The sequence below is a fragment of the Leptodactylus fuscus genome, chromosome 8 (genome assembly GCF_031893055.1).
Source record: "Leptodactylus fuscus isolate aLepFus1 chromosome 8, aLepFus1.hap2, whole genome shotgun sequence".
In the NCBI taxonomy this organism is placed as follows: domain Eukaryota; kingdom Metazoa; phylum Chordata; class Amphibia; order Anura; family Leptodactylidae; genus Leptodactylus; species Leptodactylus fuscus.
The window spans coordinates 46,579,152-46,603,318 of record NC_134272.1 but is presented as its reverse complement, the minus strand read 5'-3'; the positions used below and the strand labels follow the sequence as shown (position 1 = coordinate 46,603,318).

Sequence of the window (24,167 nt, the reverse complement as noted above, 5' to 3'; positions counted from 1 at the left end):
TAATAAATCACGTTCTATACGTATTAGTTGGAAAATGAACGCGCTCTGTGAGGGACCTGTAGGAACGAGCGCATTGCGTCAGAAATGCTGCCCTACGCAGTGCCAGTCTCAAAATGATACGCCAATGTATTTATAACAAGTAATGCAAGGAAATATATTTTTTGGTTTTTATTTTTCCAATTTAAATTTATGAAATATGTAGTTTTGCAATTATCTGGGGAATATTTGGTTGGTTTAGTAATAGGTCTACAGCAGGCATTCACAGGACTGCCCTCCGGTTCAGGGCCCTTAGACGCGTGCCCATCAAGTTGTGGGGTGAGGAAGCGGCAGCGAGAAGAGCGGAGATAACATGCCGAAAGGAGGTGAGAAAGCGGCGGTTAGATGTATCCTGCTGTCTGCGGTCATGGAGACTGTGCGCTGTGGAGATGTACAGAGGAGGCCGCTGTGAGCAGACAAAGCTGGGGTGTGATTACTGTGCTGACATCACGATATCGGAGGGTGGAAGGCGCCACATTCACAGCTCCTGTAGGCTGAGCAATGGCTAGTGCAGGTTATAGAGCACAGACTACATAACACAGGGTGCTATGGGGATCCGTTTTCATCACATGAAAAAGTTACTCACTACTGCCTCCCCTGTGCTCAGGTGACTAATAATGAACCAGTTGCTGCCACTTCTGACTGATGATCTGTTATCAGAATAAAGCTATGGCTGTAGTAGATCACCTATTAGCAGGCTGATCACTGCAGAGATCCAGGCCAGTAGATCCAGTGTAATGCATGCTATATAGCAGGGGTCAGCAGCCTGTGGCACTCCCAACTGATGGGAAACTACAACCCAAGACATGCTCCATTCATTTCCATGGGAGTTGCAAGAACAGCCGAGCAAATATGCATGTTGGGAATTGTAGTTTTACAACAGCTGGAGTGCCAAAGGTTGCCTACTCCTGCTATATAGTGATCATGGATCCACATGGTCACCACATGTCCTCTTCATACTGTATAGTCTCCAACCTGTCTCCACCTCTTCTGTGAATGATCCTACTTTGGGAAAAGACAAGTCTTCCTTTTAGATAATGTGCTATGTGGTGACGGTGTATAAAGACACCTCAATCCTCCCTCCCTTAATTTACATATACTATATGGGGGCTATTACACATTCAGTTGTTACTCGCATTCATTTATTGAGACATCTTTGGTCAGTGTTAAGCCACACACAACAGTGTGTCTGGGGTCTCACACAACAGTGCTGTTTTTGACAGACCTAATGTCTGTGTGATTATAATCAGAACTGTGATTAATCTAGCATTTTACCTGGATTGCGATTATTTAGGCCATGTGCCTTTTAGATGAAGTGTTTGGTGAACCTCACAAGGTTCAGCTAATGGTTTCAATTGGACCAAAAATGTGCAAATCAGAACTGTTATAATTAAATCCTGGAATCTATTCATACCCCAGACCATAACTGGCAGAAGCCCATGGGAGGTGCAAACATTAAAAAAATAAAAAAAAGTCTCAGGCTACATTCACACAACGGTGATTAATGGCTGCGTTATCCAACAGATGTCACATTGCAGCATTAAATCCAATGTCAGTGCGGTTACTCACATTACCTATAGTGTAACGGTCTGTTTCAAAATAATAGTCATGCCCAATTTTTGACTGTTTTCATGGATCCCTCCATGCACTCAAATTATGGGGATCTGTAAAAATAGTTACCCCTCAGGTGCAAGATGGCTATGGAAAATGGTTGTCTGAACATAGTCTTCACTTAGAACATAGTCTTCTAGTTCTGCTCCTGGCTCTGCCTCCATAAGGATGTCAGGGACTACTGAGGCCTATGATTGGCTATGTGAGTTGTGATGTCACACTTGCATCACAAAGCCATGTGACTGCTGAGGACCAGTCACGTCTCAGTGGTTCCTGACATCATTCAGGAGGCGGGAAGAGGATGAAGTCCAACGCCGGGGCCCTGAAGGGACCCCAAAGTATAATTGCAGTTCTGGTTTGGACATTCTCAGTTCAAATGAAACTGTAGGCAAAAGCTTGCGAATATTGTAATGACCAAAGTAACAAATGTGCACAAAATCACATCTTTTTTGGTCATTTTTCAGTTACCCAGCCCTACCACGAACATCTCCTGAACGTTTCTTATAGCTGATTTGCGTCCGTTCTGTTTTTGATGGCCTGGTGACATGTTTTGCTTCCATTTTCATTTTCATGTTTTGCTTTCATTTTCATGTTATGCTTCCATTTTCCATTTAAAACATTAATGTTGTTGGTAACTCGCAGACAAAGATGGAGCATGTCAGACATGTAAATACACTCATTCACTACTGTTATTTTTAGAAAAATTGGTCTTCGCATTGCTGTTTTTCATTGTTGTGTGAATAAGGCTTTAGTCGTTTCCATTGGAGTAGGATAAACACTTGTGGGATAGCACACCTTGCTATTACAAGCGTTAGTGGCTGGGGGGGACACACTATGAAGGTTATCTGGCCCTTTTTTTGCTGTATTTTTTCACAGGTGTGACTCTTTGTAATCTACTTTTTACTGTGCTGTCTTATGATGTAGATGCAATTCCTTGTTAAATGCTGTGCAGATATGTTATTTATTTTGGGTGCACTTTTTTTTTTGGCCATCTGCACCTTGCACCTAATTTTTCCAAAAAGACACCCTTGCTTAATAACATACGTAATATATAAATCACTTCTAAAACCAGTCAAAACTGCTTGCAGTTTTAACTGCACCAGATGCACAATGTAAATGAGCCCTAAGGGCCCATTTACACAGAAGAATGTGATTCTGATTCTGAGTAGAACTCTGCCCTAAAATCAGAAGCAGCTTCTACTCTAATTGTGCCTTTTATTGTATTAAATGGAGGCAGAGATGGGAGCAGGATGACTTGCTGGATGTTGCCGCAGAGTCCGCAGCTCCAGACGTGCCACTGCGTAGCCCCATTCCTCAGCAGCTCTGCCATGACATTCTGTCAGAGGGAGCAGTAAATGAAGTGGAATCTGAGATTGATATCCGCCGCATTTACATTTTTGTCTGTTGCCATCTGATCCTACCCTTAGGTTAAGGTGTTGGCTTAAAAAAGCAAAGCAAAATTTGCAAACCTAAAATGCAAAACAGGTTTTTTTACAGCATGTGGCCTAGGCCTTAGGCTAAATTCACATAGTTGAGTTTCATCCGTAAAACTCGGTCCGTAAGTTTGCCGGATTTACTTGCTTGAACTTCATGCTGGGAGCAGGACTCCTATAATAGATGTTAAATGGTTTTGCTACTTTCAGACCAATATTAAGAGACAAATGTTATGGTTTGTATAATAAAGATATACAATTTTCCAATATACTTTCTGTATCAATTCCTCACGGTTTTCTAGATCTCTGCTTGTTGTCATTCATTCTGTTACTTCTAGAGGATAAAACTCTGACCATGGTCATGTGACTTACGGTCCATGGTCATGTGATGAGCACACAGGTGCACCGCTGATTACCAGGCAGATGTCTGATTACTGTGCTGTGATTGTAATGAGCGGCACCTGTGTGCTCATCACATGACCATGGACCGTAAATCACATGACCATGGTCAGAGTTTTATCCTCTAGAAGTAACAGAATGAATGACAACAAGCAGAGATCTAGAAAACCGTGAGGAATTGATACAGAAAGTATATTGGAAAATTTTACAACTTTGTATTATACAAACCATAACGTTTCTCTCTAAATATTGGTCTGAAAGTGGCCAACCCCTTTAACTATGATGCTAGGTGTCCCTACAACATACTGTCCCATACCAATTATAGGACAGTGTGTTACTGGGAGTCAGAGACCATAGATAACCATAATAACTAGGAGTCCCACTCCCGGCATGAAGTTCACGGGTGAAACTTGGTCATTGAATCTAGGTTACAGTGTCTTCACATGTACAGATTCTTTTGAGGAAATGGCTGCAACAAATCTGTGCATATATATATATATATATATATATATATATATATACACACACACACACAGTAGAAGCATCTGTTATTTGTACTTTCTCTACCATTATGATCCACACATGGTTTTTCGCTCCAAAAGTTGTGTAAATAATATATTTTTTCACCTTCCGTGGCCATATACATATACACTCACCGGCCACTTTATTAGGTACACCTGTCCAACTGCTCGTTAACACTTAATTTCTAATCAGCCAATCACATGGCGGCAACTCAGTGCATTTAGGCATGTAGACATGGTCAAGACAATCTCCTGCAGTTCAAACCGAGCATCAGTATGGGGAAGAAAGGTGATTTGAGTGCCTTTGAACGTGGCATGGTTGTTGGTGCCAGAAGGGCTGGTCTGAGTATTTCAGAAACTGCTGATCTACTGGGATTTTCACGCACAACCATCTCTAGGGTTTACAGAGAATGGTCCGAAAAAGAAAAAACATCCAGTGAGCGGCAGTTCTGTGGGCGGAAATGCGTTGTTGATGCCAGAGGTCAGAGGAGAATGGCCAGACTGGTTCGAGCTGATAGAAAGGCAACAGTGACTCAAATAGCCACCCGTTACAACCAAGGTAGCCAGAAGAGCATCTCTGAACGCACAGTACGTCGAACTTTGAGGCAGATGGGCTACAGCAGCAGAAGACCACACCGGGTGCCACTCCTTTCAGCTAAGAACAGGAAACTGAGGCTACAATTTGCACAAGCTCATCGAAATTGGACAATTGAAGATTGGAAAAACGTTGCCTGGTCTGATGAGTCTCGATTTCTGCTGCGACATTCGGATGGTAGGGTCAGAATTTGGCGTCAACAACATGAAAGCATGGATCCATCCTGCCTTGTATCAACGGTTCAGGCTGGTGGTGGTGGTGTCATGGTGTGGGGAATATTTTCTTGGCACTCTTTGGGCCCCTTGGTACCAATTGAGCATCGTTGCAACACCAAAGCCTACCTGAGTATTGTTGCTGACCATGTCCATCCCTTTATGACCACAATGTACCCAACATCTGATGGCTACTTTCAGCAGGATAATGCGCCATGTCATAAAGCTGGAATCATCTCAGACTGGTTTCTTGAACATGACAATGAGTTCACTGTACTCCAATGGCCTCCACAGTCACCAGATCTCAATCCAATAGAGCATCTTTGGGATGTGGCGGAACGGGAGATTCGCATCATGGATGTGCAGCCGACAAATCTGCGGCAACTGTGTGATGCCATCATGTCAATATGGACCAAAATCTCTGAGGAATGCTTCCAGCACCTTGTTGAATCTATGCCACGAAGAATTGAGGCAGTTCTAAAGGCAAAAGGGGGTCCAACCCGTTACTAGCATGGTGTACCTAATAAAGTGGCCGGTGAGTGTATATATACATCATAGAACCTTCTCAGAGGTCAATGATTGACTTCAATGGAAGGGATCCAGGACGGCATCGCCAGCTGGTAATTTCTCCTGTGAAAAGTATGGGGAAAAAAGTGTAAGCTAAAGCTCTCCGTTTACTAAAAAAAACACTGTGATGCCTTATATAAGAGTACATTCACACAACTGTATTTCAGTTGGATTTACTTTCCTAAACATCATGCTCGGAGAGGGACTCTTAGCATCATAGTTATCTATACTGCTAGGTGTCCCTGCCTACGACCAACATGCTGCCCTGACTGGAACTGTGTTCAGACAGCTCGTACACCGCTCCCTTTATTTTAGTGGGGCTGTCAACAATAGCTAACTGCTGAACATTGGGCCTCAGTGGTTGAACCACCACCAATCTGAGAAGTTTCTTAGATGGTAATACCCCTGTAAGTCACTTGAGGCTGATCTTCAATATCAACAGCCAATATTCCTCTGTTGTTGTTTAAAAAAATAAATAAATAAATTTGTATTTTTTTTGTAAAATCCAGGAATAACCATGTAAAAAGAATAATTGTAGGAGAGTAAACTTCCATGTTTCAGAATAAAGTGGGCAGGCAGACCCTATGGAGTGTTGTCCTCAGCTATGCTCACCATCTTCATTCACGTATAAAGTATTGACGTCTAAATCTCAGAACCATTTTAGGCCACTTGGATAAAGCAGTAGTTTTGCTCATGGCAACATCCTCCTCTATGACTACTTCATGGATACTGCAGATATACAAGCAGCTGAGGCTCTGAATTCATGTTTAATAACTTTTCAACTTGCTAGAGGTGTTAGGGATTCATTTTTGGTAGAAATGTTGTAATTTCTCGTTCGCTTCAGCAGAGGAGAAGATCTGTTGTCTTGCACCTCCCAGTTCGTGCTTAGGGCTGCTAGTCCCATTCTAATATCAACCAAGTCAAGCATAAAAATAGAGCATTGGTCAGGACTGGTATTGGCCCCAAACCTAGTCTTAGTTCCTTTTAAGGGTAAGTTCACACAGGGTTTTTGGTCCTGAACCTGAGGCGAAAGCCGCCTCAGGTTCCGGACCAAAATACGGGTAGCTGCGACTGGATGCCGGTGCCGTGCACACTCCGCTCCGGATCAGGCCCAACTTACCCATTAGTGTAAGTTCACACAGGATTTTTTGGTCTGGATTTTGAGGCTGTAATCGCCTCAAAATCCTGACAAAGAAGATGACTCCCATTGAAATCAATGGGAGCAGGTCAGTTCTTTTTTCCGGGAGCCGGTTTGTTCCGGCTCCTGGAAAAAGAAGCGAAATGCTCATTCTTTCAGGCGGATTCGCAGCTACCTGTATTTTGGACCGGAACCTGAGGTGGCCTGAGTGTAAACTTACCCTAAGTCTGTTCATTTTGCGCAGTCACGGTGCTTATTCTAATCACTAATTGCTAGCCATCGCTGTATGTTCACATGTGTAGGGAAGGCTGCCAGTCATTCATAGGACCGTCCACTGAAATCCTAAGCCAGGAATGAGCAGAAGTTTGAATGAATAAATAAAAAGTTATACTGAATAATTTTCTATAACACTATATATTCATCTGCTTTGTTCCTCATGGTCTGTGACTTGCCATCTACAAAGTGCCCTGCCATTTTCAAGGAGAAAAGAAAATGCTAAATCCTACCAATACAGACACTGGATATATGTAAGCCTCATAATTGCATCACCCTCGAGACAAGACTCCACCTGGGGAAATCTGGTTTCTTTGTTTCAGTTGTAATGCCTAACTAGTCGAAGGGGCTGGTTGCCGCCAGCATGACACTGTTACGCTCTTGGGGCTCATCACTAACTTACTGCATTCAGCACTGGGGACTATAAGGCTAGGTAACTGGGGAATAAAAATGATGACACACTGACAAATACTGAAAAAAATGAAATAAGCCACATGCTATTTCTGTATGTCTCAGATATAGGATGCTATGGTATTATTGATATGAAAAACCATATATGATTTAACCCGTGTATGTTTTCATTTCCTTGTATGTGACTTAGCACAGGTATGAAGTGATGTGTCTGTAACCTTGTCTTATACAGGAAGAAAAGGAGGTCACAAAGGTCGGGTGAGGCAGTACACAAGTCCAGAGGAGATCGATGCTCAGATTAAAGCTGAACATGAGAAGGCATTGGTATGTGTGGTTTTTTTTTTGTTTGTTTGGTTTTTATTCAAATTTTATTTTGAATTTTCAAAACAAGTGTACATCGCATATTTGGATATTCGCAGATCCAAAGTGAAAAAGTAGATACAAAAAAAAAATACTGTTGTCCAGGCTAAACTTTTAAAATTTAAATCTGCTGGGGGCAGTGAAAAAAAAAAGTATATATTCGCCTGTCCCAGCTGCTCCGTTGTCCTCCCTTTCCATTGGGGCTCTGGATATTTTTTTGTTTGTTTCTGACACAGTAAATATATCTCTGATACTAATGGCAACTTTGCTGGTTTTTGTGTGGCTGTATTTTCTTCCCCCCAGCTTATTTCTATCAGCTCTCCCTGGCACTCAAAGTTAAATTATTTTATACCATAAATTATTGTGATTATGAAAGATCCAGCATGCTGGCGACTCCAGGGTGATGATAAAACTTTTTTATTCCATATTGTGGATTCAACAATAAAAAATCATAGGTGTAGCTGTAGGCTTACAGATACTCCTCCTGTATATCATTGAATTTTTTTTATTCATGATTTTTTTATTGTTGAATCCATAATATGGAATAAAAGTTAAGTTTTATGATCACCCTGGAGTCGCCAGCATGCTGGATCTTTTATTATCTGGTTTTGGATTACATCGCTTTCAGCCAAAGAAGCCTTTTTTCCGTGCATATGTCACTGGGTATATATTGATATTTCAAGAATACATTGCGGAGTTTTGCTGGCACTGTAAGTGATTTATACATTTTTTCCTTGGACATTATTAATTGACTGTTTGCTTTATATTGTTATTTATTGTGATTATGACCCTATTCTACATTGTAAATATATCACTCGTATCACTAAGGGCTAGTTCTCACGGGGATTCCGTGTGAACACATTCCGTCGCAGCTTTCTGCTCCAGATTAGGCCCAAATGAATGGGCCTAGTACGGAGGGTGGTGTCGCAAGGCGGGCGCCGCGGCTGAATCAGCCGTGGAATCTGCCTGAAGAAAGGACAGCTCGCTTCTTTTTTTCCGTGAGCGGGAACAAACTGCTCGTGGAAAAAGGAAAATATCAGCTCCCATTGATATCAATGGGAGGCGGCAGGATTTTGATGTGGATTCCACATCAAAATCCTGACCATTTTGCCCCGTGTGAACTAGCCCTTACAGTCTTGAGATCCTACCAAAATTTTGAACTGTATAGTGTTATTTTACTTAGGAGGCAGAACTCGAAGATGGAGGTGGGGGAGCTTCTGAAGACCCCACAAAGGAGAAAAAAGATCATAGCTCAGATGAGAGTGATGAAGACGATGACTATCAGGTACATCCTCTGTGAGAACTTGATTTGTACTTTTAACCCATTTTCCCTCTGCATTCATTCAGTGTAACGTAATAGTATGGAATATAGTTAAGACTCAGTGCCATAGTAGTATCATACAGTGAGGTACAAGGTTCTTGTATTATACAGCCAGGATGTGGTACACTCTGTCAGGGAGGACTCTTATTCGTAGATGGTGTGATCAATAGTGATGTCATGTAAGTAAGTCTGATAAACCCTGCTAGAAACTGGACCTCATACATCTAAAGTAATCCATAATATACTAAAAATATTTACGGTATATGGTAAATGAGATGTATTGAATGTATTGAAAATCTTGGAGGACAGTAAAAAAAAAAAAATTACAAGTTTATAAAAACTTTTCTAAGTAAACAAGTTTCAGCCCCTTCTGTGAAATAGAACCGAAACAACAAATAAAACTTTAGATCTTGCTGTACACATAAAAGTCCCATGTAGCAGAGCCCAGCGGATCTAATATTGTTAGCAAATGATAACCCCTTTTAGGCTAAGGCACCATGTTTCAAAAATGAAGCGGAAAAGCTGTTGTGTTTTACAGTACCAGCAAAGAGAATAAGATTCTGGTTAATCCCATCCACATATTGCAATAAAAAAACAAAATGTGGAAATGCAGTTTCAAAAATAAAGGCGTTTTTGGAAAACGCAGAATGTCAATTTTTCTGCTGTGGTTTCAATACATGTGACCTTAGCCTTAAGGAGTTTTCCCATCTGAGCAAGTTGTGCTCTCTTCACAGGATAGGGCATAACCTGCAGATCAGTGGAGGTCTGACTGCTGATGTACCTAGCGGTCAGGAGAGTTGGGAGTTTTCACCCGCTTTCTGAATGGAGCAGTGATTGGGCAGCTCATCTACCACTCCATTAATTACAAAGGGAGCATTTGAGGCGCTTTCTCACATGGGAAGACCCTTTTAACGTGCGATCAAGGCATTACCTTTAATGGGGGAATAAGAGTGCTTTCACATCATGTTTTAATTCAGTTTTGTACAGATTTTTTGATCCAGTTTTTTTTATGTTAAATTGATGTGTAGATCATAAAAGTAGAGGGAGAGTATAAAGGACATATGGTGTTTGATCAAAACCTGCACGTGTACATATACCCCAACTACCAAATTATACATAACATGCCTTTATAAACATGGTAACCTTTTGTTTGTTTTTTCTACTCCTATTGTTGTTTAAAGTTTATTTTCTATAGAAGGATAAGGGCTAGTTCACACGGTGGAAAGGTTTTCTGCCGTGTGGTTTTTTGACACGGCTTCCCGCTCCTGATTAGGCCTGAATGAATGGGCCTAAAGAGGAGCGTGTCTCGAGCCTCGGCTGCGGAATCCACGGCAAGAAAAGGCATGATGCTTCTTTTTTCCGCTAGTTCGCTAGCGGGGGGGAACGAGTGGCTTCCATTGAAGTCAATGGGAGCCTTTTTTGCAGGCGGATTGATTCCGCGTCAAAATCCTGCAAATAAACTGTGAACATACCCCAAGGGAAATGCTTGACATGTTTCGCACGTCCATATATTTTCTACATTTAATTGTGTCTTGTAAATGATTAATTTTTGTATAGTTGGGCATATGTTGTGACTGGTCTGCTGCTTACCTGGGGTGAAACCTTTCCATATTCCCTGCTGGATCATTGTTTGCATGGATTAATCCTGGTGGTTTGTATTCTGGTGTGGTCTGTAAATGACACAAGCTGCTGTTCCTATACAAACCAACAATGAGAAGTCAGCTGTGGATTATATTACACCCTGAAACCAGTTGTCAGTGGGGAATGCTTCCTCCTTTGTCTTGTGTTCACGTTTCTGCGTTGCTTTGAAGACATTTACTTAATTCTGATGCAACTCCATATTTCAATTTATTCCTTTATTGAAGGTTCATAAGTTAGACTTTAACAATTTTTTTCTCTTTCAGCAAAAGCGTAAAGGAGTAGAAGGTTTAATTGACATAGAGAATCCTAATCGTGCAGCACAGGCATCTAAAAAGGTCACTCAAGTTGATGTAGATGGACCTAGGGAACTGTCTCGAAGAGAGAGGTAAGTTGTAAATTACAGTTTCAAATGCTTTTTTGGCTAAACCCTTTAAGCTTGAGGCTTCTCAACATCTGCCATAGTTGTACAGCAGATGCTGGGTCTTTAAAGATGGCCGCTGCTCTGCTGAAGAGAGACCACCGTAGCTACAATCTCTCCGCTGCTAATGCCTGCAATCAGAGTTTACATTGCAAGCCAGGGCCTCCTCCAAAGTTTAAAATGGCCAGCCTGCCCTGTTTAACGTTGTAGGCCATCTCCCACATAGTAAGATCACTGAACCAGTTCCTATAACAGATGGGTACCTACTGAAGGCTCCTAGACCTGTCATAAGAATATTACTATTAACTAGCCTCAATAGTAAGGTAGAAAATCTTCCATAGACTGCAGTACAGTTGTTGACATGTAATTTTGGCTTCACAGTGAACTGTGTAAGAAAGGAGCACAAATACAGTTATTCTCCAATTCCACGCAAATTCAGAATTTTTTTCCTAGCTTCCCAGTACATTGTACAGAATATTAAATAGTACGATTACCAAGAAATTTGTCCTGCAAACATTAAACCCCCATATGGTTCTGTGAATGGAAAAATAAAAAAAGATATTGGGTTTGGAAGGCGAGGAGTCAAAAATGAGAATCAAAAAATGAGGTTAAAGAGGATCTGTCTGAAAAGACCAATTGCATTTATCATATGATGGGAGCGGTCACCCTGAGGATTTTGGTGCTTTGTTTATCCTATAGGAATAAACTCCGAAAAAAACCTCCCTACTCAGAGCAAGCGACATTTTGAAAGTAATGCCAATGACTAAAAACACTGTAGAAACCAAAGTGCTATATGTAGACTTTAGTCTTTTCAATATTTGGCAATGTGGATGCAATGTTTAGGGCTTGTTCACACGGGGCAAGAGAGGGCGGATTTTGGCGCTGAATCCACGTCAGAATCCGCCCCTCACAATAGAGGTCTATGTAGACCGCTAGCTTATGGAAAAAAGAAGCGAGCTGCCCTTTCTCCAGGCGGATTCTGCGGCAAAGTCAGCCCCGGCGCCTCTTCGCGGCAGCACCCTCTGGATTAGGCCCATTCATTTGGGCCTACTCCGGGGCGGGAAGCCGTGACTGTCGGAAGCCGCGGCAGGCACATTTTCGTCCTATTCTGACGCGGCTTCCTGCATCACAATCAGGACCAAAATACGCCATCCCATGCTCCGTGATAACTAGCCCTTAGATCTTTGAATTAAAAAAAAAAAAAATATGACTGTGTCACTACTCTCCACACTCCAATGGTACAAATTGTGAGGTTTATATATTACAGAAGAGATGTGAAAATGATTGGTTTTTATCTAATATTGTATGTTTGCCGTCGTCTTAGGGTGCATGCACACTACGTAACGCCGGGCGTGTATGAGAGCCGTACACGCCGGCGTTACAGCAGGGCTGCCGAGCACTTCCCATTCACTTCAATGGGAGCGCTCGTAAACGCCGCTGTTACGAGCGCTCCCATTGAAGTGAATGGGAAGTGCTCGGCAGCCCTGCTGTAACGCCGGCGTGTACGGCTCTCATACACGCCCGGCGTTACGTAGTGTGCATGCACCCTTAGTTGTATACAGACGTATAATACTGGCTGTATAGGGTAGTGCATCAGTATGTATGTGACAGGAAGGCCTATCATACATGTGGATAAAAGCTAGGAATTCTCCACTGCTTTCACCGGAAGGACCTGTTGTTAAGACCTCTCCTGGACAGCCATGTTCACGTCAGAAAACCTGGTTTGAGTGTCCGGTGCATTTCCAGTCTTACAGACCATGTTTCCCAGACTGAACACTGCCATCTGAATTCAGCCTGAGTATCTGTGAATGGGAGAAGAAGGCTGCAGATTCTCAGGTGTAGCTCTTATGGGACTGTATGGTGGCCTCTAGTGGCCAAACCTTGGTTTTACAAGTTCTTTTAATATGAGTATGTTATAGAAAAAGGTCAAAGCACCCGCAAAAAAAAAAAAGCTGTTTTTAGACCACTGCTGCTTTCACTGTTTGGTAAGAGATCACTTGGTGTATTTTTGTATATAAAAACACTTCATATAGTTTTTACAAAACGCATATGGTTTTTATATTGAAACACGTGCATTTTTATTTTTTTGGTGGGGATTGGGCCAAAAATATACCTTTATGAAACGTTGGTAAATTTCTGCTGTGGTTTTCATGTTACAACATGGCCAGTAATTGCTTAGGCTGCGTTTACTCAGTGCTTTTTTTTTTATTTGCAAGAAAACTCATGCATGTCTTTCTTATTTCACTGGGGGACACAGCACAATGGGCATAGACCTGGCCACTAGGAGACAGACACAAAGGAAATGAAAAGTTGTTGGCCCCAGCTCCAGGCTATACCCTGCCATAGCACTGTGCATGACTCAGTTTGAACCTAGTGTCCATAGGAGGCAGACACGACCTGACTCAGGTCTTTCTGTCTAAGGGTGCATGCACACTGAGTAACGCCGGGCGTGTATGAGAGCCGTACACGCCGGCATTACAGCAGACTGCCGAACACTTCCCATTCACTTCAATGGGAGCGCTCGTAACAGCGGCGTTTACGAGCGCTCCCATTGAAGTGAATGGGAAGTGTTCGGCAGCCCTGCTGTAACGCCGGCGTGTACGGCTCTGATACACGCCCGGCGTTACTCAGTGTGCATGCACCCTTAGATAGTTTTTATTTTTCCTTTTCTTTTAGGTGCAGGGGGGTCTTCAGCATGTACGCAACTAGTTGTACCCCCCAGTGGGCGCAGTGCTCTTCTGAGCACCTTGCCAGTCAACCAGTCCCCTCTCCCGCATTGACAGCTGGATTATCAGGTGACCCCACTCCAACGTGCGAGGTCTACCGAGGGGGTGACCCTGCAGCAACTAAAGATACCTGTCAGGTGAGTATGAGAAGAGTAGAAGACAGGTGAGTATAAAAATTACCTCAGCTTCTCCTCCTCCACCTCAGCCTACCCCCAACCCCCCTGGGAAAATAGCATGAGTCCTGTTTAGGGGGGCATCATTTGGATTTTTTAGTTAATAAGCCCTTTTTTTTTCTGGGGCACTTTTGGGCTTTCTGGTCGCTCCTACCGAGTGCACCTGTTGTCTCTTCCCTTGTTGTGGGGACGGACCCCCTTTTCTGGCCCCCCAGTACCTTCCCAGGCCTCTGTCGGGTCTTCTGGAGTTTCCGGCTGGACTTCCCTGCCATGGGTGCCTTGTAGCTGGCCGTGTTTGTACACAAGTCTGAGGCCTGGCCAGGAACTAGGCCCGCCCCTTTCCTGGGCTTTTCTGGCCTCCAGACTCAGCCTGGGTCCTTCCATTGGTCAGGGGGCTGTCCTAGCAAGCCATCTAGCTTGCCCAATAGCCACTGAGCCCTGTATTATCAGAGGAAGGGCTTTTACTCTCCTCACTTTTTATTTATTTCTTGTCTTTTTGGCTTACTGGACAGCAGGGATGTCTCAGATTCTCCTCTAAGCTCCCTGGGAGACGTTGCACCTGCGGAGCCCTCTCCGTGTTGCCATCTCTGCAGCAGTTGGCAAGCAGCCATCTCCTACGGTCTGGTAGGCTAACCCCCCTGGGTTACCCCTAATTTCCCTGGCCCCCCTCTGCCTGGTTCTTCCGTTAAGAGCCAACTTGCCCTCTGTCCCTCTTGTTCCGTCATGTTTTTATACGTGCGCCCGCTGTATCAAAAACAATTGCCGTGCAGACATCCCAAGTGCATCTGCTCTCTCTTCCGCCTCAACCAGTCAGGAAGTTCCTGGCCCCTCTCTGGTTCATCTATCCCCGAATTGGGCAGCCTCGCTCACCTTTGCCCTGTTGTCCTTACCAGGCTTAATCAGTCAGTGCTAGAAGCATGGAATGGCTTCTTTCCCAGGACACCGCTAAGTCGGGAGCGTCTAGGGAGCTGTCCCTACAAAAGGAACAGGAAGTCTTCCTAAAGTTCACGGTTCTCCACCCCTTCCTCTGGGCACTCCCCAGATAGGGCTTCAGCTTGCGGCTCCACTCCGACAGGTGGATTTCTGCCTCCGCCTGCTTGGTCTGCTTCCCTGGGGACGCCTCTGACTTCGACCCGGAGCATCAGCTAGACTCCTCTATATCTGCTGCTACGCGGGAACTAATCCATGTGGTAGAGATACCCGATAGATCTCTGAGGACCCCGACCCATGCTCTCAAGTGGTCATCTTCTTCCGCTATTGGGTGTTTGATCACATCTTGAGGGCACAGTGGCTTCTCCCTGGACCACTCTCTGTCTTCTACTGGAAGTTGGATGTCCCTTCCCTCCCTTGACCTGTCTGTCTCCAAGTGGAAGGTGAACTCAGGCTATTCTGCTAGGCTATGCTGTGAGATATGTTTCTAGCACCCCCAGCTGGCATTGAGGAACATCCAAGGTAAAGGAAGCAAGTTGCTCCAGTGGTGCAATCGGTTAGTTCACTGTACTTTATATATCAGTAACTAGTGAGCGCAAACCAGCCTGTCCTGAGATCTTGTCAGCCAGCTACTCCTCTCTAAAGCTTCTATTCTGCCTTCATCGGACTGCGTCTTGCTCAGTGATCCCTCGGAGTGAGAATGGATCTCTTCTGTTGTATTGTTTGAAATGCAGAACTGATTGTCCTAAATGCTGTCTCTCATATTGCTGCAAGAAGGTGGATTCCCTCACCAGGGTGGCCTTCGCAGTGGCTGGCTTCTCCCTGCAGCCTTCCTTCGCTACCTTTGGGTCAGCAAGGCCTGCATTTCCTGGACCAAACAGCTTCAGTCAAACCTCCCTGATGCTGCTTCCATCCAGGACAACCAGCTGCTCTTCTTTGAAATCCTAAACATTTCCAAGTACCTCCAGATCTGCTAAAGTGGCTTCCAGCACAGTGGTTAATCTGCTATACCGTTTGGTTTTGTTTTTGGAACACTGAATCCACCTCCAAGAAGACGTCATGGCCCTTTTCAGTTTGAATAGGGCTGAATTTTTGTTAAAGGCCTCGAAAAGCTTATCCCTGAGGCCACTGGGCAGAATAGATTCTTCCTCTCTCAGAGGCGTTCTAAGCACCAGCTGTTCTCCTGTTCCAAGAAGCCTTCTTTCAAGCCCAGATCTGTCTGGTGGTCCTGCACCAAGTCGTCCAGGCCTTCCTATTTATGCCCTCCTTGGCATAAAGGTTTTATTCCACTGTGGGCCTCTCGGGTGGTGGGACGTCTGGGCCTGAGAGGTGGTGTCGTCTGGTTACTCCAACTTTCGCCAGAGTCTCTTTGCCAATACAGGCTGTCTCCAGTGTCCATCAGCAGGGAGTCAGCGTTCGATGTGTCCCACCTTCGGAGGTACTCTCCTGCTGGGACAAATTTCCAGCCAGCCTCGACTGCCTGATTCCTTTCCTCCTTGGTTTCACCGGGAGATTCTTTGGTATATCCCCTTCCTAGCAATTTCTCAGGGGAAGTCCTTCTTCCTCCTCTTTTGGTAGGTGATTCCCACTAACACCAGTCTCCTTTTGACTGTTCAAAGCCTGTGCTCCAAGGTCGAGTCCTTTCTCCAGTTCAACCTGTTGGAACCGAACTTTGCCCTCTCTCATTGGACCTCTTCTCCAAGGACATCTGGTCACAGTCCAGACTGACCACTTGTCCGTGGTTGCCTATTTGAACCCTCAGCGGGGCACCAGGAGCTGTGCGGCCTTACTAAAAACCTCCCAATCTCTTCCTTGGGTGGAGCGCCACATTCCAGCTCTTTTGGTGGTCCACCTTTCTTGAGTGGACCACTGGGTGGCAGACTACTTGAGTTAAGAAAATATTGCTCTGGGGGAGGGTCGCCTTATCATCAAATCTTCCTTCAACTATGCTCCTGCTGTGGTACGACAGACGTGACTTTTTTTCACCTCCCACCGGAACCAAAAAGTCACTGGAAACATTGCCAGGTTTCTGGATCATCAAGCTATCGCCGCTGACACTTTTGTGAGTTTCGTTTTCTCTTCCTCTTCCTTTGGGTCCTTAAGACTGAGGGGGTTTAAGATAAGATAATCCTTTAATAGTTCCACTATGGGGAAATTCAGTGTATTACAGCAGCATGGATAATACAGAAATATATTACAAGAACACATACAAGCTCAGAGTATCAGACAGAAAAGATACTAGGAGTCATAGCAGTTAAAAAAAAAAAAAAAAAAAGACTTCAAGATCATTTAGTTCTCTGTGCGGAGTGAACTTCACGTAGCCAGATGTTGATTATACAGCCTGACCACAGTTGGGAGGAAGGACCTCCAGTAGCACTTTTTCCTCACACTTGGGGTGAAGCAGTCGGTCACTGACAGTGTTGCCCAGTGCTGTCACAGTCTCGTACATAGGATGGGAGTTATTCTCCAGCATGGAGCTCACCAAGAACAGTATCTTTCTGTCACCCACCACCTGTACTCCGGATACAGGAAGGCTGATAAGTATTATAGGGGAGGGGGCAGAGTGATGGTGACGTTCCTTTTTTTTATTTGAAGTACATTAGAAGTTAGGTGGCAGAGGGAGTTTAGGGGTTAATTTTTAGTTTATCCTGGAAGGCCCCTTTAAGTAAATGTTGAGGTTGTCTTGCGCTAAGTTCATACCTGCGCTCAGGTTTCTGCTTCTCAATGCGGACCAGAAAACAGTCCTGCATGCGGAACTTTTCTCTCTGCATTTTTCAAACAGAAAGGGGGGCAGGATACTCAAACGGACACCAAATGCTGGTGTGAATCCAGCTTTATAATGCACACTACATTTTTTGAGATAATGGAGAGATCTTGTTGGTGTGTTGAGTAGATAGATGATTTGTTAGCTTAGGTTATAGTCTTTGGCTTCCAGTCCTATGATATTTCTAAATGCCTCTTGCACTAGATGTGAATAGTTAATCTGATTTAGTGGGCATGCTCAGACCTGCCTAAATCTGTCCTGCATTACATCTGTTCTTGCACTTGAAAATGAGCTTCCTGTACTGTCTGACCACTAGCCCAAGGAGCAAGAATACTACAGTATATACCATCACTCATTTGTAGTTGCACGTTTTATTTTCTCATTGTAATCTGTGTCTTGGATTCTGGACGGATACCTAAATGCAGTCAACACTGACTGAGAACACACAAAGGGACCCCACTGAGCCCATCCTGCTGACTGTGATATACAGAAGTTACAATTGGCACAGAAACACGAGTACGTAGCTTATAGTTGGGAGTTTCTGTTGCCCTGATCAGTAGGGAATGTATTTGGCAGATTCACTAAAAGAAACAAATTCTATGGTAAACTAGAAAACCACATGATAGATTAGCAGCACCCGAGAGCTCTGGTCAATACACACCAGCAACGAAACGAAGCACCTTACAAGTGGTGGAAATCTGGGTGCTGGGGCAGCAGTTCTCACATACAGTTTTCCTGCAAAGAGGGCAATGTATAAAGATAGAGTAATAGCTGTATGTGTATATTTAGAATTATTTATAGTAGGCGGATTGACTCTGCGGTAGAAGTAGCGGACACAGACACAAAAATTCAACATTAACCAGATTCTAGCCTGTTTATTTATTTGTCATGCACAGGTGCGAGGCTCAGGCCCACCTGTATATAAAGGCTCCTCCCTAGTAGGACAAGAAAAGGTTAACAGAAGGAGCCTTCTCACAGCTCAGGTTTTACCGGAATTGTAAACCACACATAAGTGAGGAATCTGGAGGAAACACAGCGATCTTCCAGATCTCACTTGTCACACACACACACACACACACACACACACACACACACACACACATATATATATATATATATATATATATATATATATATATATATATATATATATATATATATATGTTAAGCGGTAGCTGCAGCGGACCCAGACAGTAAGAGGCAGACACAAAAATCAGGTTCAACAGGTTATTAAGCCTGAGCGACTAACTAAACAAAGGTACTCTAACTATACGTGTGGCTTGCTTCAGCCACACGGGAAAAACAAAAGCAGAAGATATGGTTCCCACAGGTCTCTCACCAGAGGCCAGGCTGTAGGGCCAGAACCCAGCTCCTCCACTCTCCCCCAGGTCTGAAGTCTTGACAGGCTTTATAGGCCTTTAATGAGGCCCAGCTCCCACCTGCGCTTGAAACTTCCTTCCTGCTGTAGGACAAGAAGTAGTTGGGGTAAGTTCACATGGAGCTTTTTTGAACTTTTGGAGCTTTTTGAAATCAATGGGAGCCGGTCAGTTCTTTTTTCCGGGAGCCGGTTTGTGAAGTGAGATGCTCATTCTTCAGGCCGATTCGCCTCGCGATTCAGTTGCGGCTACCCATATATTGGACCGGAACCTGAGGTGGCCTCCTCCTCAGGTTCCGGTCCAAAATACCCCATGTGAACTTACCCTTAAGCTCACAGGTGAGGTTTTTGCTTCAGCTATGTGATGATCTCTCACTCACCACACATAGAGGAGGGAAAACTGCATTCTTCTTGTTTATCACAAGACTGTCAGTGTCCTCCCGATACTGGCTACCCCTGTACAGGTAGCCTGGTCTCTCTGCATCTTCACAATGCCAATAGTACAGGCAGCTAAAGGAGTTCCATAGACTGGGTGAAAAATGCAATATTCAGATGAAAGATTAGGAAGTTCAAGTCTGTATACAGTGACTGCACTCTGGTTACTACAGTGGTCCGAATAGAGGACATGTATCATTTCCATAAGCTGAGTTCACATATGTATTGGAGCCTCCTATGGACACCCAACAGACTTTTATACATTAAAATCAATTAAGTCCATCAAACTCTGCGTGTTACCACTATTTTAGCAGTCTGCCTTTCTGTTCTGGTTCTCTGATGTACCCAAACCACAGAAAGGTGATACTAGTGTGAGCCTAGCATTACTTATATACAAAATGTATGAAATTGAGTTCTGTATCTTAAAGGGATTCTACCACTAAATAGCTATTTTTTCTGCTTTAGACGTCGGAATGGCCTATAGAAAAGCTATTCGTCTCTTACCTTTTAGACGTGGTCTCCGCAGGGCCGTTCCTTAGAAATCTTGGTTTTTACTCGTCTGCTAATGAGATCTCGCAGCAATGGGGGCGGGCCCCAGCACTCAAACGGCGATGGGTGCATCCTCACTGCTGCCCCAGAACTGTCTCTCCAGCGACGCCTCCTTCTTCAGCTGCATCTTCCCCTTCTCTGTCTTCTTCGCTCCGCAGTCGGCTCTGCCAGCAAGACACTAGTAGAGCCGACTGCGCATGCCGGCCGGCAGCCATATTTTCGAGGCCACAGTACGCTCCTCGAAGTCTTTGTCGAACAGAGCGTACTGCGCATGCTCGGTAAGGTCTGTACAGATTCTCCAAAGCCTGGATAACTTCACTCGTGCGTCAGCGGTCTGTACAGATCTTACTGAGCATGCACGGTACACTCTGTTCGGCGAAGACTTCGAGGAGCGTACAGCACGTGCACGCAATTGCGGCCTCGAAAATATGGCCGGCATGTGCAGTCGGGGTCTACTAGTGTCTCGCTGGCAGAGCCGACTGCACAGGTGTCAGATCTGACGCAGAAGGAAGACGACAGAGAAGGGGAGGATGCAGCTGAAGAAGGAGGCGTCGCTGGAGAGAGGGTCTCAGTAGCAGTCTAAAAATAAGATACGAATAGCCTTTCTAAAGGCTATTCCAACGTCTAAAGCAGAAAAAATAGCTAGTTAGTGGTAGAATCCCTTTAAATACTTGTTATAAGCAATGTATGTATATAAATGTGTATGTATATATATATTTGTATGTTTGAGGCTATAAAACTTTGATTCATGTAAAACTATTGGGGCACATTTCTTATACCTTGCTTTCTGGTGTACAAGGTTTAAAAATTCGGAATGTTTTTGCACATACTGCCAATTTGCACAAAAAATTGCAGCTTTTTTACTTTTGTGCCTCCTTTCCACTTCCCACACAAAGGAAGTATGGGGAGGATGAAAAGGAGATAGGGCTGAAGGCAGATTTATCAATATTTCTGCCAAAAATCTGGCGTAAATGAAGTGGGAAATTTACGTCAGCTGGTGTATATTCCTCCTAGGCAATTTCCAGTAGAATGTGCGTGTCATTTATCAGGAGTCGTGCGCCTTGTTATAAATGAGGTGCGCACCCTTCAGCAGTGATAGGGTTATGAAATCTGCCCCATTGTTTTATCAGTGCACCTTATTTTGGACCTAAAATAATGCAATTTTTGCTTTACGTTTGAAATAGGGAGGAAATAGAAAAGCAGAAGGCAAAAGAACGCTACATGAAGATGCATTTAGCAGGTAAAACAGACCAGGCAAAAGCTGACCTGGCCCGTCTAGCAATTATTCGAAAACAGAGGGAAGAGGCAGCAAAGAAAAAAGAGGAAGAAAGAAAATGTAAGTATCTAATGCATATAGTTTAGATCTGACATCTGGAGGTCCACTTTATATCTGACATTTCTTAGTGTGGAGTGTATGTGCTTCATGACAGCTGCAAAAAATGGGAGTCTGTGTTTTCAAAATACCATATATACTCAAGTATAAGTCGACTTTTTCAGCACAGTTTTTATGCTGAAAAAGCCTCCCTCGGCTTATACTCGAGTCTGGGTCCAACTCAGGGTGGGTCTGGCAAGGACCTGCATAAATTAAACGAAGAGTGAGGTCCTTTAGTGCTATAGTAATGATATAGGACACTCCCCCTTCTCTAGCAAGAGAGATGAAAGCCCGGGTGGCCCCTGCTGCTGCCCTGCATTGAGGAGAGGAAGCTAGAATACAGTGAAAGTAAAACACACAGGTGCCTGCTGGGGTTACTATTCCTATTAATGTCAGGCATTTGGGGTTATTAATTTGGTTTCAGTAACTCCATGTGCCTCAGATTAACCCCATCATGTTCCTCATATTAACCCCTGTGTGCCCCATATAAGGGTTACTAATATGTGAGATACATGGGGGTACTAATAAAGGACCTTAATTATGAAGATGCTAATTATTACCGCCATATGTCCCACATATCAGTAACACTTATGTGAGGCACACACACAAGGGGTTAATGTGAGGGACATGAAGGGGATAACCGCTATTCCTATGAGGCACATGGAGTTACTAAGTTGTAATGCACATGACCAGACTTTTTATATGCAATGGTGTGAGTGCAGGGTACCAGACCACCACCCATCTGATGATGTTCTAGCTTAAAGAGGACCTTTCACCGATTTGGGCACAGGCAGTTCTATATACTGCTGGAAAGCTGACAGTGCGCTGAATTCAGCGCACTGTCGGCTTTCCTGATCTGTGCCCCGGGTAAAGCGCTATTGGTACCGTAGTGCTTTACAGTCAGAAGGGCGTTTCTGACACTTAGCCAGGGACGCCCTTCTGCCCAGCAGCGCCTATCACACTGTACTGTGGAGCGGGGAGGAACTCCCCCCTCCCTCTCCTGATAATACTGGTCTATGGACAAGCTGTGTGAGCAGAGGGAGGGGGCGTTCCTCCCCGCTCACACTCTACAGTGCAATAGGCGCTGCTGGGCAGAAGGGCGTCCCTGGCTAACTGTCAGAAACGCCCTTCTGATATTAAAGCGCTGCGGTACCGGGACCAATAGCGCTTTACCCGGGGCACAGATCGGGAAAGCCGACAGTGCGCTGAATTCAGCGCACTGTCGCCTTTCCAGCAGTATATAGAACTGCCTGTGCCCAATCTGATGAAAGGTCCTCTTTAAGGATAGGCCATTGATATCAACTTGTGAACAATACTGAACTATTTCCTTTGTCCCAGTTTCTTAAAGGTGGTGCTGAAAGGAGTATTTCTGACAGAGAAAGCTGTATCTAAAACACTTACTAAGACTTGCTTTCTGGCAAATTGAACTCATTAGTTCTCACTCCCACCTGTCAGGAAGTTGTTTAGCCCAATTATCTCTGCTTCCCTGCAATGTGAGGAGTCTTCCTGCTCCCTTCTGAGATGATACATCACATTACTCTTAGCTCCCCCTCCTTCCTGGGTCACATGAATACAGATCGCTGGTGAATGAATGCAGATGTAACCATGTGACCCTGAGGGGAAGGGGCGCTCAGTGGAAAGTGACGTCATTTCATTGCCAGACAGCAAATACATCATTCAGTATTTTAGGTAATAGTAAGGATAAGGAGTTTTTTTCACCCAGAATACCCCTTTTATTTGTACATTGGAAAATGTTTCTGACTTACAGCAGGTTTGTACTAAATAATCATTAACAACCCCAATTCCAAAAAAAATCAGCACACTGTATTAAATGCAAAACAAGAATGCAATGATTTGGAAATCTCATGTAGCCATATTTTATACATAGAACGCACATCAGAAGTTGAACGTTAGATATTTTTTTCCATTTCATGAAAAAAAAGAACTCATTTAGAAACTGGTGGCAGCAATACATTTCATAAATGTTTGGACAGGGTTAACAAAAGACTGGAAAAGTAATTGGTACTAATGTCAAACAGCTAGAGGGTCAGTTATCAACTAAGTCACATGTCTATGCTTAAAGAGCATGTTGGAGAGGCAGAGTCTCAGTAGTAAAGCTGGTCAAAGGTTCACCAATCTGAGAAAAACTGCATCTAAAAATTATGGAACAATTTCAGAAAAATATTCCCAATGTAAAATAGCAATGACTTTGAATATTCTGCCATCAACCTTACATAAAATAACAAGATTCAGGTGGCACTGTGTTAAAAATAGCAATGAATCTGTAATGTAATTCACTCCATGAATACTTCCAAAAAGCCTTGTCTGTGAAATACACAAATGCAAGTTAAAGCAGTATTTCACAGCAAACTGAGCATCTAGTATGTGCAGTGTCAATCCACTTTAGGTTGTTATCCAGGCTAAAAAGGGCAGGATCATATGTGCTTATTGTTATACTATTTACATTATCATATTAATGTATGTATTTTATTTTGCAGTAAAAGATGCAACGGTAGCTGTGGGCAAAGGAGTGCAGTCAATGTCTCTCAATAAATAACTGCTACCGCACAGAGACCATATTCAGAGGATCCTAGGGCCAGTGCAGCTATATGGTCTGTAGACTACTTGTCTAGACAGTACTCTGGTCCCTTGTGTGTCCACAATATGCTACCCTGATCAAGTCATGACAGCGTTTACATGCTGAGGATACTGCAAAGAAAGACTGGACACGCACTGAGCACATATTTATTTTAATGCTGAGTGTTTGTGGAGCTTGGGGTCCTGAAGAGGGGAATAAAGTTTGAAATTCAAACTAAAAATTGTTTCTTGTTTTTCCTCTCTCTATTCATGAATTTTTTGCACGTCTCTTTTGTGTGATATAACATTATAGTTCTTAAATGAGTTGTC

The 24,167-nt window shown here is 43.8% G+C and overlaps 2 protein-coding genes across 2 annotated transcripts in view; both read left to right on the top strand.

Moving 5' to 3' along the window:
- PTCD1 (pentatricopeptide repeat domain 1) overlaps positions 1 to 24,167 on the top strand; it is a 221,409-nt gene that overhangs the window by 31,411 nt on the left and 165,831 nt on the right. The gene's annotated exons all lie outside the window — the stretch shown is intronic.
- PDAP1 (PDGFA associated protein 1) lies at positions 224 to 24,071 on the top strand. The gene is made up of 6 exons (XM_075285235.1): positions 224 to 362; positions 7,429 to 7,520; positions 8,740 to 8,841; positions 10,782 to 10,903; positions 21,073 to 21,224; positions 23,759 to 24,071. Exons 1-6 carry the CDS (start codon positions 350 to 352, stop codon positions 23,815 to 23,817), a joined length of 540 nt encoding a protein of 179 aa, XP_075141336.1. The 5' UTR covers positions 224 to 349; the 3' UTR covers positions 23,818 to 24,071.

Coding starts and splice junctions, on each gene's coding strand:
- PDAP1 (XM_075285235.1), top strand. Junction 10,904..21,072: donor GAACTGTCTCGAAGAGAGAG/GTAAGTTGTAAA, acceptor CGTTTGAAATAG/GGAGGAAATAGAAAAGCAGA. Junction 21,225..23,758: donor AAAAGAGGAAGAAAGAAAAT/GTAAGTATCTAA, acceptor TTTATTTTGCAG/TAAAAGATGCAACGGTAGCT.